This window comes from Venturia canescens, chromosome 5, assembly GCF_019457755.1.
Source record: "Venturia canescens isolate UGA chromosome 5, ASM1945775v1, whole genome shotgun sequence".
Lineage (NCBI taxonomy): Eukaryota > Metazoa > Arthropoda > Insecta > Hymenoptera > Ichneumonidae > Venturia > Venturia canescens.
The window spans coordinates 1,043,212-1,061,212 of NC_057425.1; the positions used below are offsets into that span (position 1 = coordinate 1,043,212).

Below are 18,001 nucleotides of genomic sequence, written 5' to 3' on the forward strand. Positions count from 1 at the left end.
ACGTGCTTTCGAGGGAAGTACGAAGAAAAAAAGCGTTGTTCGGCGATCAAATCGTAAATGACGAGAATGAAACGAATTTCACAATGGTTTGATTTTTTTCTCTTTTTAATGGCTACCGTTGCACGATATCAACAATCGTACCCGCGGTGTTGAAACAGCGAGGAGAAAAACTATCAACAGTTGGGTAGAGTTAATGTCGCTGGTGAAACGAGAGTTTCGATGCTGGCTTCCCCGATCGGAACGATGATTGTTTGTCAAGGCAGGAAAAAAATAGCTCGCGCTCCAATCGCCTGGATTAATAGCTCATTTCGGTAATTCCCCGTAATTGCGAATAGAGATCATGAAACTCGAATGGCTTCTTAGTGGCTCGGCCGCCGGGAAAGAAATCGCTCGGGAAAAGAGATGTGCGGGGGAAATAACGGGGATCGCCTAAGCTCGATAGCTCAACTCGCTTCTCTCGAGAATAAGTCGTCGCATGCAGCTATCGTCGTCGAATCCTCTCGTTGTTGTTGTTGAAAAAAATTCGTAAACCTCGGCGGCCGATGGATCAAAAGTGAGGCCGTATTTGTGCGCGGGCATGTCACCTCTGACGATTGTTTTCCTCGTACTCGTTTTATCGGTGTGCTCATCATCATCATTGACCAAGAGTAGCGGTATAGAAAAAAGTGAAACACAATTAATAGGGAGCAATGGGAAGAATGAAAAGGTTCGACCGTTCCTCGAACGTGTGAATGTTCTCGTCGGCGCGTATCATGACAGCCGGAGACACAGCGGTGAAAAAATGGGCAAAAATGTTCAACGGGGTATTTTGATGAAATTTCATCGCGATCGGACGAAATTGTCAAAAGAATGGGCGAATAAGAGGAGGACGCTGAAGAAAAATGCTAATTTCATCGAGTTGGTCGAGGATCGTCGTCGCAGTGACGACGATCCTCTCGAACGTTATTTGGGAAATGGCAAGAGCGATGCGCACAAAAACTTGTCCGCGATCGGAGAAACCGGACGGGAAATTGGAGCCCGAATTTCCAGAAATCCCGTGCAAGTATCGAGGAGCTTAGCACCCCCGCCGCCGTCGCTCGTCCGTCGATATTCACCCGCGGGCATTCTTCAAGTTGGGCGAAACTCGGACTCGATCGAGCTCGAAATTGTTGAACGTAACGACAAGCGAGGCGGAGCAGCTTTCTCGAAGAGACGAGGAAAGCGAGGCAGTACTGACACTTGGATCAAGACCGATTTCAAGGGCCATGACAAGAGCTTCAGGATGCATGCTCTCATCGTTAAGGACCAAGAGATTCCACCTTGTTGCTCGTCCGCCAAACTAGTCACGTACGCGACGCATTGTTCACTCAATCCACACGAAAAATTCTATTGAAAATATTTATTCTCTATCCCAAATGCATGCACGCGATCAACTCGAGAACGGTTATCCGTGAGATCGATCGGCGTGCGCGCGCCTCCTCCGTTACCCTGTATCATTCGATTAAGGCGGTCACCCCGCGTGGCAGCCGGATCTTTTGCGGATTTTTTGCGAGGAAGAAAAAGAACATAGAGTTTTGAAATTCGAAGGGTTCATTTATTGGTATTTCAACTCTATGATAGAATTTTTGAACTCTGATGTCTCGAGTAGATTTGGTCTAAAACTACTTCTGCAGGAACCCACGTCTTTCTCCATGGTTTCGATGATTCCGGGGGATTGGTTAGTCCGAGATGAAAAAAAATCGGGAGCGTTTCGATTTGTAAAGCAGTGGCTATCGCCTGAACTAAAATCATACAGAAATATTAAAAATTGAAGGTTTTTCGGGCTTTGAAACATCTTTGAAAATTGAAATTTTGTGTTTCAAATTGCAAAAGTTCATGTTTCTTTTTCCTCACACGGGGCGATGACCCCTTAAGCGAGTTTTGTTATTCCAAACGTAACATAGAGGTGCTTAATTAAGAAATTAACTGTTTGCAGCAATGAGAGATATTTCATGTGCAGTGGAGCTGTGTTGACTCTCAAACATGCGATCACTACCGCCTCGTGTATGCATTTCGCTGACGTTTACAAGTAAGCACTCACCGCGCAACGGACTGAGCTTCGTGCGGCGAACGTCTATGGTATAAATATTATTTGTCCCATTGTATTGAACAGTAACAAGATTTAGACACCCGTAAAGTGCGATCCTGCGGGCATGATCTACGTTAACTCGTTTCGTTAGAGACTCCAACGTTGCAAACTTCAGCGTCATCTCGGTGCGGGACTCTCGAGTCAGGCCGATTAGGGCCGGAAATAAGAATATCGATAAAAAGTTATTCATTCCGTTTGTAGGAACAATGTTAAAGCTGATCTTGGAGTTTTCGTCGGCGCTACGAGTTCCCGGGCTTACGTCATCAAGATAGATCGTTACGAGATGCACCCCAATTACAATTACGACGCAGACGCCGCCGATCACGCGCTTCACAATTTGGCCATTATTTATCTCAGCTGCAAGTTCGTATCGGCGCGATTGTTTCATTAACGCAAATATCGTGGACCGTCGCTTCCAATAAAATAGATAAATATTTTGGATGTTTAGCATCGTTCCTGAGGACGTGGCCGTTCCGAGTTTACCCAAAGGAGTCAACGACGATGTGCCACATTTGTGCTGTGGCAATCATTGCAATATTTTTACAATTGTTCAGAGCCACGATGTAAGTTGAAGGGAAAGAGGAAGTGAAAAGAGGATCGGGAACTTTGAGGATTGATGGACGGTGTTATTTAACAGAATAAACACATCGCGCGTATATTGAAAGTGAAGCACGTGCCAGCACCGCGACACACCGAGGAACTCCCGGCCGAGCCTCCAATTCCCCGTGCTCCTTTCGGAGCACCCGAACAAAGCAATGACCTCAATGAAACTTCCATTGTGCCGCGACGAGGAGTCAGGAGTCCGCTCAAACTGGCTGGAGCTCCGCTTTTCTTTGGGGTGGAACCACGCAGCGGCTTGGTATCGGACGATCGAAACTTCCAAAAAAATGGATTACGTTCGAGCAAAAATAAATTGGGGGAGAAGAAGAAAAGCATGGAGATTACGCGGCCAAAAGATTTATTGAATCTCGAAGATTTCGTCAGGCGGATGGAAGCCAAAAACTCTCGTAAGTGACGAAAAAATATCTCGCTTTAAAGGAGTTTCGCCGTTCGATAAAGTACGGTCAAAGTCCACGTTTTTTTTGCGGTAAATGATAGTTTAAGGTCCCCTGATAACACACAGTTCCGGGGGCTCTTATACGGGGCAAATTTTGAATTGTTTCATTTACAATTTCGAGTATTAATTGTGAAAAAATTGTACGGTGTTGGAGCTTCGGAAAAGTTTATATCGTGAATAAAATTTATCGCAGATTCCGTTTCTTTAAAAAAACATTACTTTGAGGGGTTTTTAAGAAAGGAAGCATAACCATTTCTTTTTCACGGTGGCACTACCGATATAAACTTTCTTTCGCGCAATAAAAATGTTCCCTAGGTTATATGTGTACTTCAAGTGTCACTCAATCATTAACTAGTCAAGTTGAAGTATAAATTTTATCTTTCATGATATTTTTAAAGCATTTTATTACATTATTATGATAAAAATGTTCTCAATGTGTTTATTAATTTTATTAATAATTTCCGAACTACCTCAATGATAAAGCAAAGCAATAAACGTGCGAAAATTCGTCATTAGCAACGACATTCGAACATTTACTAAGAGCGAATTTCTATAGAATCACCCTTCCTGCGAGCGTTGAAAAAGGCGAACGTTGAGAAAGAATTAGCTGCGGTGGATTGGAGCAAAGTGGAGCAGACGATGGCTTCAAAATTTTCGGAAGGAAATCGTCGAGCCATGGAACGCTTTTCGAAAAACGTTATCGACGAAACGTTGAGACGTCTCGAGATTGTACTCAGCGACGACGACGACATCGACTCGGAAACAGGGGGATTTGGGGGATCCGGAGGATCGGGAGGGTCCGGAGGATCGGGGGGAACATCAACATCGGGAGGAAATGGAGATAAAATTTTTTCAAAACTCTTGCCGAATAAAAAACACAAAACGGTGACCGATTTCGTGAATGTTTTTACGAGCGTCGTAACGAGTCTCTTGCCACCGAATAACAGCACCGGCTTCGTAGTTTCCGCCGATCCAAGCATCGAGGAAAACGAGGTCGATGATCCTTCTCCCATCTACGAAGATTGTCCACCTCTAGGCTCACCCGTTATAATTAATGAAACATTGGTGAGGAGCATTTTGTTTTTTTCAAACGTATTACGAAATTGATGATTCGTCGGGGAGATCGGAGCCCGGTGAGCACGCGACAATCTTCTTTTTTAAAAGTAACACGATCGAAATTGTGCTCGCTAGCTTCGGCCTCCCCCAAGTTTCTCGAGGGAGCTCCATTTTTTTCACAGTTATGACGCAATGAATATTTTGCAGATCGGCCTTTTGGCGTACACTTGTGACGATGCCCAGAACTGGGTCGAATGGAAATACGTAAACATAGGAAAAAACATGAATTGGTTGCGTCACAAGATATCGGAAAAATACGAGCCAAAGGGAAGATGCTCCGATTCAGGAAAGGCATCAGCGTCGTCGCCTCAAACTCGTTCCTTACCAGCGACGCAATACGACCGCTTCAACGAAAAAATAACGTGGAAAAGAAATGAAAACGAGCATCGTAAGAGGAATTTCGGGTGGGCGGGCAGCGATAAAGGAATCGAGTACGGGAGGCGAGACGATTTTCCAAGGAATTCCAACACCGTCGGTATTCCTGTGACGAAAACTTCATTCAGGATTCTACAAGATCATCCTTGGTTCTCGAGGAATTCCCGACCGGAAGCGGCGCCGCGTTACGCACCTTCGAATCGACCGAGAATCTCGGTCGTGCATAACATACCGGTGTACAATTTCAATACCTGTTACGTTAAACCAAACGGAAATATCGATTGTGCCCCAAAAGCTCAATTTCGTAATCGCGAATCGCAAAGTGTCTATCGATAAATTGTTTCAACGAAATCTCGTTGAGTTTCCTTCATTTTTCCATCATGAAACTTTGATCATCGGATGAGGCTGAGCAATAACCTTCAAGTCCAACGAAATGATCGAAAAAACCATTTGTCATTGACCAATTTTTTATTTCGCCAAGTTTCGGTGCAGTTTGAAAAACTACAATTTGCAAATTCCGCAGCAAACGAAATTGGAGAATTACTGAAATTATTGGAAATTTTTTCCAGGGAAAATATAAAAAAAAAAAACAAAAACAAAAACAAAAATTGAAACCAACACAATGAGGTTTCATGAGTAATTTAAGAATTCGTCAAGTCCCAGCGCACTCTATACCGAATGTCCGGGAGCAGGATGCGTTCTAACGGATTTTTATTTCGCCAAATTCTCATTAGTAAACGATGCGCATAGGTAAATTTATTGACTCGAACATAAAGTCTGTTCCGCCGATATATTATTGGAGGAAATGCTTCCTACGTGCGAATCCTCCGATCGTCGACGCCCAGTTATTTTCGGCGGAACACGTCGTTTTCCATCCACTTGGCGCTAAAGCACATTCTACCGCTTCCATGTATCGAGGCTCGAACAGAGATGACCATGAAAAAACAGCGTACGAGACGTTCGAAGCCGCGGTTCGACCTGACTCGCAGAGCCTCATCGATTCTTCGTTTTTCTCCGCAATTTTTTATACAGGATTTTAATACCTTTGAAATGGACTCAGTAATTTGTTGAGATAATTATCGAGCGGCACAACTTGACGAGGATTCTTGGAGAAAACATTTCTAGCCCAAATGAAAGATCCAAAAAAGTTTTTCAGTGCATAAAAAGTTTCACAAACAGTACAAAGTGTTCGATCTTTAAGGTATTCCTTCCACGAACCCGAATATTATAAAAATAACTGATTCTGCGGATAACAGCAAAGTAAAAGTGCATGCTTAATAAAGAATTTGAATTTGAAAAATCGTAAAATTTATACGTAATTTTATGGAGGTTGCATCATCACCAAATTTCTATTAAATAATTCATAAACCAAATAATTCTAAATTCCTGATACAAACAGACGAAAGGGTTATAGGAATGAATCGAAATTTCGAGTGGCCCATAATTAGCGCCACCAAAGAATACGCTCATGCGAAAGGAATACCTTAATCTCTGTTACTTACTCGCTTGTTTCGAGGTACTGGAAGACCCGATAGACGGGGCGTCGATACATAAAGAGGTGACCCTCCACACGATCCACCATCATCCTAATTATCACTTGATTCGAATTCGAAGAAAAAACACACCAACAACACGCACCACTGGTATTATTAAAAAGTCATTTACGTTGATTTCTCTCTTTCGTTTAGTTTCTCATTAATAAAGTTATTGAAATAATTGAAGAAATTGAAAGGTGATAGGTGGATCAAGTTTTCACCGATTCGCTAATATTGCTCCCCGGTCTGGCAGCCGCAGTTGCAGCAGTTATCGTTTTCGTATACTTCATAGCTTTAGCTCTGTTTCTCCATAATACTGGAATCGATCGCTCACCGGTTGCTGCGACACGCATACGCGTATTAACGACGCGATCGCGCCGTTCACAACCTCGTTCTTCAATTAATATTCCGTATAATATTCCACCACCAAGGCGATAATGTAATTGCGCGCGGTGCGAAGATTTCTTCTATCACAATTGCTATTTTTATCGAACTCGAGTGTCGGGATAGATATCTGGTGTGCTTGTGCGTTTGTAATCTTTCAAAGAGTCTCTACGTATCAGTCTGTACGTATGGCCAGACGCGAACGAATGTTTATCAAAATTGTACGGTGGCTGGAAAAGCTTGGCGTAGGAGAAGCTCTTGATTTCTCGATAGAACTCTTCGGACGAATTTGTCACTCTCGGTACATTTTCCGAAGATTCGGACAGGCGATTCTTCAAGTACAAAAGTCATCACAATTTATCGAAACGCTTTTCTCGTTTCAATGTTTCGGAAAGACCGAGGTGGGGAGAGTAAACTTTAAAAAATAATAAATTTATTATGTTTTTGATCGATGAACCTCGAACGAGTGAAATTTTCGATAGATTCACGAATCCAACAGCTCACTTTGTCCTAGCCTTTGTTTTATCTCTTTGCACTCATCGTTTCACAGGATCTCTGGGAGCTCGTTACTGCTGGACGGGCGAAAGAGCTTTTTGGAGGTCTCACCACGAAGAAACGAGCGGTCAGTGCCCTCGTGGTAGAGTTGGACGGGGACACCCAACGCGCCAAGCGAAAACAGTCCGGAGGGCATTAAGCTCGATGAGTTTGGGAAGCTCGTGTGCGAAAGAACGAGAATGTGAAATCTAGAGAGAGAGAGAGGGAGAGGAACGCGTTCCTAAAATTACACGAGTCAGGATGAGAGGAGAGGGCGACCGAATTGCGTTTCTTCCTCGCTACCAAACATTGAGAATTCTTGCGGAAAACACTTGAACTCGTGAATCGACGATACGAAAAAGAAAATTCGAAATCATTTCGGAGTTTCGCGTCAATTTGCTTGATTCGGTGCGAAAAATGAGTTGCGCACTTTTCGCGAGTCCGCGGCACGCTGGAGTTTAGGAACGTGTTGAAAGAATGCCGCAATACTGCTATTTCCTTCGGACGGCAGTTTCCACAAATTTATTATCTCTTTTACCTTGGCATTTGCTTCGCGCGGAATACAACACTCGCGATTAACTGATTGACCGGTGTGTAACGCGCACAATTGCATCTCCTTCGAACTCGACGCTTCCTGACATTTTTCCAACGCTCTTTTGCGCCTCAGTTTATTCGGACGGATTCCATCGGGGGTGCGAAACTCTCGCGGAAGGTTTGTGCTAAAGTTATAAAAGAGTCGGATCCCCTAGCAACAGATAAGGCTCGTAGGAAGGATCGTAGACATGGCGGCTGCTGCTGCTGCGGAGGGGGAGGGCCGGGGCTGAGGTTGAGGATTTTTGGGTAAAAGGGATAGGAGAAGGGAGGGATTTTGGTTCGGGGGTCGTGACAGCTAGATCAGGCGGTACAGAGTGACACTGGTTTGATTCTATACCGTTACGTTTAAACACTCGGACCGTTTTAGTCCCGCTAGCAACGCTATACTTGGCCGCGAGCTTTCGCCACGGTCTACTGTACAGGCTTGTTATATTCTTCTACAGAGCGCACCGGCCGGCTTTCTCTACCGGCAGGCGCACGAGCGATCAACACCCCACACAGACGCCGCTTCGTTGGGTGCGGCAAACGCTCGAGCTTCGGCTCGTACGACGCAACTCGACATTCTCTCTCTCTCTAACCCTGCAGCTTTCGTTGGGGAATCTTGTTCCAACCCCTCCGACCGTTCGAGCCGTGAACGCATCGGCCCTCCCTTGAAAGCACTGCTAACAGAATGTTACGACGGAGCTTCCACTGGAAAATACGCGCGTTAATTAAGGAAGCTCACGCCGCCGATTTATAATGGAAATCGAAAACTCCAACTTTGGGAGTTGAAATTTGGAAATATGCTAGAAGTATACAGAGTGCACGGATTCCCGGAATTATTGCAGGACCGTCTAGTTTTTCGAGAAAACGATTAACGAAAATCACGTTTTTTTAAGGCTCATGCGTGACGATTTGGCTCTCAACTTTGAAGAGCCAAAAACGAGAATAAGAAAATATAATGTCTTTAGATATCAATGATGACGCTGAAGTTTGTAACGTTGGAGTCCAACGAAATAATATAAAAAACACTCCAATAATTTCAGTAATTCTCCAATCTCGTTCCCTGCCGAATTTCCATTCGTAGTTTTTCGACCCACAACGATGCTTCGCGAAATAAAAAAATGGTGAATTACAAATGTTTTTTTCGTTCATTTCGTTGGACTCGAACGTTGCAAACTTCAGCGTCGTTATCAATGATGTCTCGAGAAAGCCTTGTTATCGGTGCAAATCATTTGGGAATGGAAAAAGAAAAACACCTAATTGAGGTTAACAAGTAAAAACGGCATAAACAGTTAGAAAATGGCTGCTGTCACATTTTGCCTGACGATTTGACTACGAAAGTATTTTAACTGCTCTCATTATATTAAAAATTGATCAATCTCAACGAATAAGTTACACATAACTTTGGTAATTGCGAGAATAAATTTTAATCGTTTCTTTGAACTTGCGAGAAGAGCAAATAAAGTTCAGCTGCTTTTTTGAATCACAAATAACGCATAATCTTCCTTAATCGAGTCTCTCTCAAAATGGAATTAAGAGGAAATGGAGAATTTGTACAAGCTGCTCATTTTCGAGTGGCACATAAAAGAAATTCGTTTTAGGATCGTCTTTAAAAGAATCTCAGTACTCTGTTCCGTTCTTTACGATTCTGCGCCTCGGCTCCCTATTTAATGTTTAAGCTACCCTTAAACGAGCAATTTTACATAAAACATCCTCCATCTTTCAGCATATTTTTTTTTCCCTCTAGCACCATTGAATACTCCAAGATCGTACCAACTTTGAAACTAGTTAAATCGCTGTATAGGTTTCGAGATTTGATCGCGGATTGGTTGGCTACACCGCGTCTCGTGCCAAAAGCGAGTTGAAACCTTTTACGTGTCGATAATGATCGTATCGGTTATGGAACCGTTACGAAAAAGATATTCCGAGTTCGAAGTAAAAATTCTTCGAGTCTTTTATTTCTTTGAAGGGAGCGACGTCTCTCAATTGTATTTTTTTTCTTCTTCTTCTTTTTTTTTTTTTTTTTTTTCATTTCCGCTACAGGGTGCATCTTGGTTACGCCTCGGGGGTTTCCACGTGCTGTCTCCTCTTGACTTTCCCGTGCCAAGAATATATATTCATTTCTGCAGATATCTCTCTTTCCCTCTCTTCTCCTCTTTGGCTGTCTCTCGGTGTGCTGCGCGGCCATTTCTCTCGCTACTTGCTCGGATGACTAACGCAAAAACGAGCAATTACTGCGAGGGGAGAGTGGAGCTATAAGCGCAACCGTGCTCCGAAGCGCAACTTGGGAAGATTCGCGAACAAGATTCTCGAAAGTTGGGGAATTCTCGTGGCGATCGAAATAGCGGCTCGTACTTTGCCAAATATCTAATGCTCCGGACACACACGCGTGTTTTAACACTTGCGAAAGAAGCAGTCGCAGGCCGATTTTAGAGGAGCCGATTGACGAACTTTCTTCCACGATCCGCGTTGCGCCTCCAAATATCGCGCGGAGCTCGTCTCCGGGCTCTTCCATATTAAAATGCTTGATTTTAAGTAGTACAAGTTAGTGCATGCTACGAGCCCGAAGGAAGAGGAGTAACACGTGGCATCGGAGGACTCACGCGCGTGAATGCGTGAGCCGTGAAACGGTCGCGATGGGGGCACGGGCGGCGAGGCATGAGCATATAAATAGCTAGGTTAGGGTCGATAGACACTCGCAGAGTTTAGAGCGAGATGCCAGCCCAAGAAGGGGGAAGAGAGCGAGAGAAGGAGCGCGGAGCGCGGGCAGGGGCTTCGAGACTTTGGAGCTGTGAAAAAAGCCAGCAAGAAAGAGATAAAGCGACGAGACCGTGGTCGTCGAGGCCAGCTGTTTGTCTTCCTATTCTCTCGCTTCTCATGCCGATGGTGCTGCGTCGGTGTGCGAACGCACGCAAGTCTTTATGAGTCGATGCAACGAGCATTCAGACGGTTTTACATTTATACCAACTCGGTGAATAATAATTAATCAACAACGGGCGCGTCGTTGAGTTTTAAATGCGCGTACGAGACCGAACGACCGCCCGAACGGGCGAGCCATTTTTTTAATGCTCTTCCATTCCATCACGGTTTCGATAACTCTCTCTCTCTCTCTATCGGAGACGAATAATAATTCATCAGCGAAGCCTCTTTCAATAATCTTTTACCACATATTGAAAAGGTTAAACACTTGCGAGGGCAACACACGCCATTAATTGTATCATTTATTTGTCTCGAGCCTCGATCGTGCGAGACAAAGAGGATTACTTTGAGCAGCCATTAATTAACTTTCACGCACATAATTCGATACGAAAGGGACATTTCAACATCGATTATTCAAACCATCTCGCCCAATATTGTTATAAAATCGATTAAACGGAATTAGCATTCCAGTTGCTAAGGTCAACGCCCTCGGAGGAGAGAAAAATGAAATTTTCGAGTCTCCGAAAGGGAGATTTCGTCTCGAATGATCCGAACGACGTTCGGAGAGTGGCGCTATGTTGAGGGATGGCCCCGCACTCCGGTACACGGGGACTCCGTGGCGATAAGCGAGACCAAGTGAGCCATAGCACGCGCGCGCACACTTTTTATTTTTGGCAACGTTATTCGCTCTCGTGCCGCGGGCGTGCATCGGTCTCTCCAAATCCTCGCTACGATTATCTTATTCGTCCTCAAAGCCAAGGGTGAGGACAGTTTTAGGATTGGAGCATCGATCTTTTGTTGATGCACGGCCACGCGAGTGACGCGTCAAAAAGTTAACCACCGTCAGATTTTTCATAAATGAATTTTTAATCGCGAGGAAACTCCTTAACTCCAGTGCGGAATCGCATCCCTCGATTTTCCTTCCGACTAAATCAAAGCCGAGAATTTACAACTCGTCTTTATCTCCCTTGGCTCTTAATTGCTTCTACTTTTTCAAACTCTTCCGCAACGAAGCTTACCGCGTGGGTCTTCGAGTTCGTCGTACCTTAACAAACTTTATTCCCCATTTTTTTTCCATCTCTTCGCCTCGTCATAGAGAAATGGTAAAAATACGCTCTTTATTTTTGGATACGCGTGTGTGTGGCAAGGGGGGGGGGGCGGCGGCGGACCACGCAGACGTTAGGACAAAACAACGAAACTGGGAGGGCCGCGTACGTACCTACTTTTCGACTCGAACCGTTCTATCGAATTCTCTGTATAAGTAAAGACACGAAAAAGGCGAAGAAGTCCAAAGAAAATAAATAGCAATTACACAATGAAATTTGAAAAATATCCGAGGCTCGAACCTTCGAGTGAAATTTCACACTTTTCTTTTTCCACCAGCCTTGTCACGCTGTCTCCAGATCCTGCTTAACGGTACACGCTTATTTTTGTCGCGACGATCGCGGCGTCATCGAGTTTTACAGACTCGAGATTCTCCCGAGTCGTAACATCTCGATTCGCCCACGAAGATCGACGCAACGATCGCTGAACGGCGATCGTTCTTACGCGAGCATCGGGAATGGCTCGTTCGTAAACGAAAAAAAATTCTCGATCGTTCGATACGGTGGAAATTCGAGGACAGAATGTTGCAGCTACAACAATAACAGGAATTGTAAAGTTCGAAGCTTGCGAAATAGCAAAAGCTCGCGGGTTTACCGCTCTTCGATCGAAGACGACAGAAAACTGGAATTCCTCGAAGAAAAATAACCGAATTTTTTGCAGTGTGCGAAAACCCTGCCTGGAATCTCGGTGATCGGGAGAAGAAAAGTGACGATTTGTGAGCGAAAATTGAAAGACGAGAGGTAACCGCGATCGGAACACGAGGGCCCGTTGGACCTCGATGGGTCGGAAGATCAATTGATCGAGATAGCCACGAAGCGGGTAACGATTGAGCGAATTCACTCATTGAGAGTGTACCACCAAGATCAATCAGCGTTAAACGACGTGTTTAAAAAATAACTCGAGTTTTTCTCTTTTTTTCGTAAGCATGCATTCGCAAATGTATTCGTATCGTCTAATTTCACCGGAAATCTCGATTTACGAATTTCTCGAAGAATTTACGTTTCGAATCGCAATCCGGATGTTTCGACGCGCTATGACGCATTTTTTTTCCGACCGATAATTGGCCAACTATTCTAATTTCATTCGCCAAAAATATTCGTTGACAAACAGATCATAAAAAGAACTTGAAAATAGCACAATGCGAGTGAAAATGATTTTCGGAGCACTTGATCATCGTCGGTCGTCGGTCGGCCCAGAGTTCATCGAGCATGCGGTACACTCTCGAGCTTGCAACGACGGAACCAAACAAACGCTGCTGCTTCGATATCGGATCGTAGGAATGAAACACTCCGCGATTAACGAACTAATTCACACCGTTTCGTGGCAACCGAATGTCCAAAGGAGGCCTCGTGCTTTCCGGCGTGCCCGATCGAGAGGATTCTCGGGAAAGAAGCGAACACCGTGCTAGAAATTCCGGTGTACGATACAAGCGGGCTCGAGGCAAGTCGACTACTGTCTCTCTCCTCCTTCACGACACAGCGGTAGCGTCTAAACTCACTCGTTTCTCGCTCACATATCACACGCGAGCGGGGCGAGAACGAGACTCGGGCGCGCTTCCGCCCGCTGGCCTGGCGCACAACTTTCCTCGTTCACTTTATTCGCTGCTACATTTCATTTTCTGCTCTCAAGTACTTCGTTTTTTCATATTTTCTTCTCGCGAGTCCCAAACGAGCGAATAATCACTCGTTCGAGACCTTTCCGAGTTCAAATTTAGTCTTGATTATGCAGTTGACTTTTACTCGATAAAACGAAACGTTTGGCAGTCGCCATGCGTCCGGCGCACCCCTTCGCTTCGTCAAACTGAATACGATTTATAAAGCGCGTGAGTCACGAGGTCTGGAAGGGGCCTTAAAACTCACGCAATCGGAAAATCGCGTTTTTAAGAATCCCGCACTTTCGCTGTGATCGAATGACAAAATTACGGTCCGTAACATCGAGGAGCATACACGGAGAGAATAAAATGATAATATATTTAGCGTGAAATTCACTGAAAATTAACCGGGTATATTTGACCGTGGGGGCAAGTTAACGAAAAATATTTACTCCAGTAACGCACTGCCAAATTTTCAATATTTTGCCGAATTTACAGTTTTGGAATAGTAAATATTGCAGATAGTGAAATTTACGGCACGTACATACTAAAATTCATGTAAAAAAACCCCTCCAATAATTCTCCAATTTCGTTTCCTGCCGCATTTGCTATTTTTCGTTTTTCAAGCTGCACCGATACTTCGTCAGTTAAAAACTGGTCAATTACAAATTGTTTTTTCGTTCATCACTTCGTTGGGCTCGCATAAACATTCGTACGGAAATTTGTACAGTGGAGCACAATGAAACTGACAGTGACGTCAAAAAATTCGCTAAATACTCCATTGAAAGTTCCTATTGCGAAAAATGAATATTATTTATGAACAGCGAAATTCAATTTCCTTCCCATAATATCATGAATTGCAGCTCGTCACTGCACTTCGTTAATTGGATCACGGAAGCAGGTTTCGAAATAAATGGCACAAAGTTTAACCAGAGCAATTATATATTTTATTCAATAAACTTTACTCTAAGAGATCTATCGATCAACTGAACGTCACAGTGGTCGAAAAAGTGACTCTAACTCTAACGACAAAGGGCCTCTCGTGCGTCGACCTCTTTCTTCATCTGTATATTCGTTTTATAAACAAGTTTATAGGACTGCGAGTACGCTCTCACGTGTATTGTTTAATATCAAGTTTTATTGCTATACTGACGAATTATTTTTGCTCACATTCCAATATACTGGACCGTAATTTTTCAAATTTAATTCTCTCCGTGTAGCAGATCCTTATTCGTACACGTATTCGAGTAAAGACACTCCCCGAGCTCCCTCATTCGCTCCTGCATTACTTGTGCATCATATTTACAGACTTTTTGCCTTTCCTCGTTGCATCCATCCGTGCTAACGCATCAACCCATATAGTATATGCAACGAAGGTCTGTGTGCGCGCGATGCATGCACGCCTGCCAGCCAGCCAGCCAGCCAGCCACTTGATACGAGCAGGAATTTCCATTGTGAATATTTATATGTAAACACGCGATGTAGGTGTGAGTTGCTCGATAATAATTTATTCCTCGGTTATGCGCTGCTGCCCATTGCCACTTGGGTTAATGCACCGAATGCTGAACGCGGGGGGAGGCTCTCACCGTCTGTGCACAGGCACTCGATACTAGCCGCGTGGCTCGCGGTTTGCTCTTTTGTTGCGCCATCTCGCCCCATCTTCGTATTTCAATTCGATTTGGCCCCCTGGAATGATGCCTGTTTTTCAAGACTCGAGATTCGGGGGAATCGCGCGTCGAGTCCCGATCCCTCCTTCCTTGACGTGCCAACTTTGAAGTTTTAGTGACATGTGCAAATTTACCACGTCACCAAATGTACACAATATATTCGATGAGTACGTAATGCGAATACGTAATAACGACGATAAAAGCACGTTAATCGATCAACCGGAAGCGCTCAATGGTCACTGTATACACGGAGTTCGATGCCTATACCGAGCATGTATATAAATATAATTCGATACGAAAGGACGCATCGAGCGTAGCGTATGCAAGCACGAGAGCAGCAGCAACAGCAGGAGCAGCAGCAGGTACCGTAAACCATAAACTTGTCTACCTCGTCATGCGCGTGGGCTTTGCCTCGAAGCTTTCGTATTTCTTTTTTTTTTTTTTTCATTTCATTTTCCGTTGGCTAGAGTCGCACGAGCTGGCTTTTCGAAAGGAGGAACACGACTTCCGGGTATGGTCGACGCATACGCGAGAGACCCGATTGTTATGCAATAGCGATTGAACTAATCGGTGCGTGCAGAGCTATCGCGTCGCTCGATTCGTTATTCCGCTCACAATTCTCAAAGCAGTCAAACCATTATATAATATATTATTTCGATTTATTTTATTATCATTTGACAAAGAAGAGCTTCAATGGTTTATATTCTAAAGAATACTTTTTTCCGATCACAACGGCCACGCCCGTCCCTACTTTTTTCGTGTCATCGCGATCTTCGTACGACGCTGAACCTGGCAACGCTCGAGTCCAACGAAACGAGCGAAAAAACACTTGTCATTTTTTGTTTCGCGAAGCATCGGCGCAGCTTGAAAAACTACAAATTGCGAATTCGGCGGGAAAAACGAGATTGGGGATTACCGAATTATTGGAGGGTTTTTTTACATCGCGGGGATTCGAACGCTGCGAACCTCCGCGTCGCAGCGCCATCGAGTCCCTTCCATTAAGGAGTTTCGGTACAAAAGTCTAAATGTTAAGAAATTGATGAAATTTGGTGATAATGTTCTTCAACATCAAGTGCGAAAACACAAATTTTTTCAAAATTTTTTTCTACTTAGTTATCGAGTAATTACGCATTAAAGCAGATTTCTTATGCCCGGAATGTATACCTATATATATGGAAACGCTATGCTTATACACGTGAACTTTAGTGATCAATTACTCGATAACTGTGTAGAAGAAAAATCTTAAAAAATCTGTATAGTCAAATTTAGCACTAAAGAATATGTTCACCAAATTTTATAAAATTCTGAACTTTTTGAATTTTTGAATTTTTTTAGCATGGGTTAGCATGGCAACATTGTATCGCCTGTACCGAAACTCCTTAAAATCTTTAACATCCCGGAAAGCCAACGAAGAAATATCGAAGCGTCTCTCGCTCGTTGGTTCCGCTGGATCGCACGAGTCCCGACCAAGAGCCACTTACGTCTATAAATGCAATTTCTTTCCGCTCCATTTTTCCACCGTCACCCATCTAGTTCTCACGGCAACCGCTTCTAGATACTTGAAAAGAAAAAAAAAAAGGGAGACAAAAATTGGATGGGCGGCGAATCTGCTTCGAGGGCTGGGATCGATCGCTCTGTCGGCAGGTACTTGACCCCCCGCCGTAGCGCAACGCCGGGACTTTTCGTTTACGCGCGGCTTCTAGCTCACCATCCCCAAGAGACGAAACTCGGTCAAGAATGTCAGGCGTTTAATCCGTATTAGATTGAAAGAAAAAATCGTTATTTGCCCGAATCAATAGCGGTGCGTATAATTTTGGGCAATTTTGCGTTCGGTTACTGGAACTCGTACCATACGCTGCAATAAACTCTTTCATTTTGAGCTTGAATAATTTCGAGGCGAAATATTTTAACTCGTAAATTCGAGAGACTCGAGTACGCTCAATTTCTTTTGGACGTGTCCAATGTCCGCTGCAACATATTCGGTAATCTTTCGTGCAGGGCGAACTCGTCTTTCATGTATAATTTTCAACGTACATTCTTCCTCGTCGTAAGATCGAAAGACGCACGAAATAGCATTTAATCGGGGAAAGCTCGGAAATATATTCGTGAAAGATTGTTTTCACCGACTAAGAAATCATGATCGTGAAAGCAAAGCTGAAATAATAATATGGGGCGAGCGAACTTTAGATGCTTCAGAATCAAATGGGCGAGCCAGTCGTCACGGAAGCGTTCAAATAAATAAATGGGGAAATATCGTTTGATGAGAAAATAGGCGGTACGATGGACGAGAAAGAACAAAAGGAGATTGGAATTATTGAGCCAAAGATGGCGAGCGATGATGGTTGTGGCATTGTAACTTGTATCTCGAGGGTAAAAACATTTAGTTACGAAATGAACGTAAATTTGTAAAGTAAAAAAAAATGAAAAAAACGTAATTCGTAGAGACGAACGTTACTTACGATTTTAGCACGATTTTTGACGTTTCGAAGATCCTTTCTCTTCTTTTTTAAGAACGCCGAGAGATGCTCCAATGAAAAAGGTTTCCGTGAAATAATGTTCTCTGTATCGCAAAAACTTCACTGTCTGGCACCCTGTACACTTTTTCGTGTGAAAAAAAAAACACGCGTACACACGAGTCACAGTTAACACCGCAACAATTCAAATGCTGTAGGCACGATTTTCAAGCAAATTTCGTAAGGAACGCTTCCTGGAGGAGAGAATATTGATATTTCGATCGACTCTGGCGAGTCGCACGCATATTACGAATCTTGCGAATAAAAGAAAACCGCTCTACACACCGCGCTCCTGTGAAACGTGATCGCGCGAGAATTAGAATCGCGAGCTAACGACAAAATTACGTCTCTATCGAGGGCGTCTACCGTTGATTATAGGAAATAGATCAATTCCCGTGACAATGGTTGTTATGTTTGTGCGTAAATTATTACGCACTTCTAAGAAAATCGCGATTTCGATCGGTCTTACGATCAGTTGTCGTAAACACTCGGCGCCATGTTTTTCGTGGGAACACCTGTCAAT

General features: G+C 43.9%; 1 protein-coding gene across 3 annotated transcripts in view; it reads right to left on the reverse strand.

The window, feature by feature from the left end:
* Positions 1–17,985, reverse strand: part of Fak (protein tyrosine kinase 2 Fak) — a 37,425-nt gene extending 19,440 nt beyond the window's left edge. The window contains exon 1 of one of the 3 annotated variants that reach the window (XM_043418825.1): positions 17,425–17,985. Coding sequence is in view for 2 of the 3 variants with exons in the window: in XM_043418824.1 (XP_043274759.1) it covers positions 6,158–6,240 (83 nt within the window). In the remaining variant the exon portion in view is untranslated. Of the gene's footprint in view, positions 1–6,157; positions 7,049–17,424 lie in introns of those variants that run through there. The other 2 variants (XM_043418824.1, XM_043418823.1) reach the window with 2 other exon arrangements.
* Between the last annotated feature and the right edge of the window lie 16 nt (positions 17,986–18,001).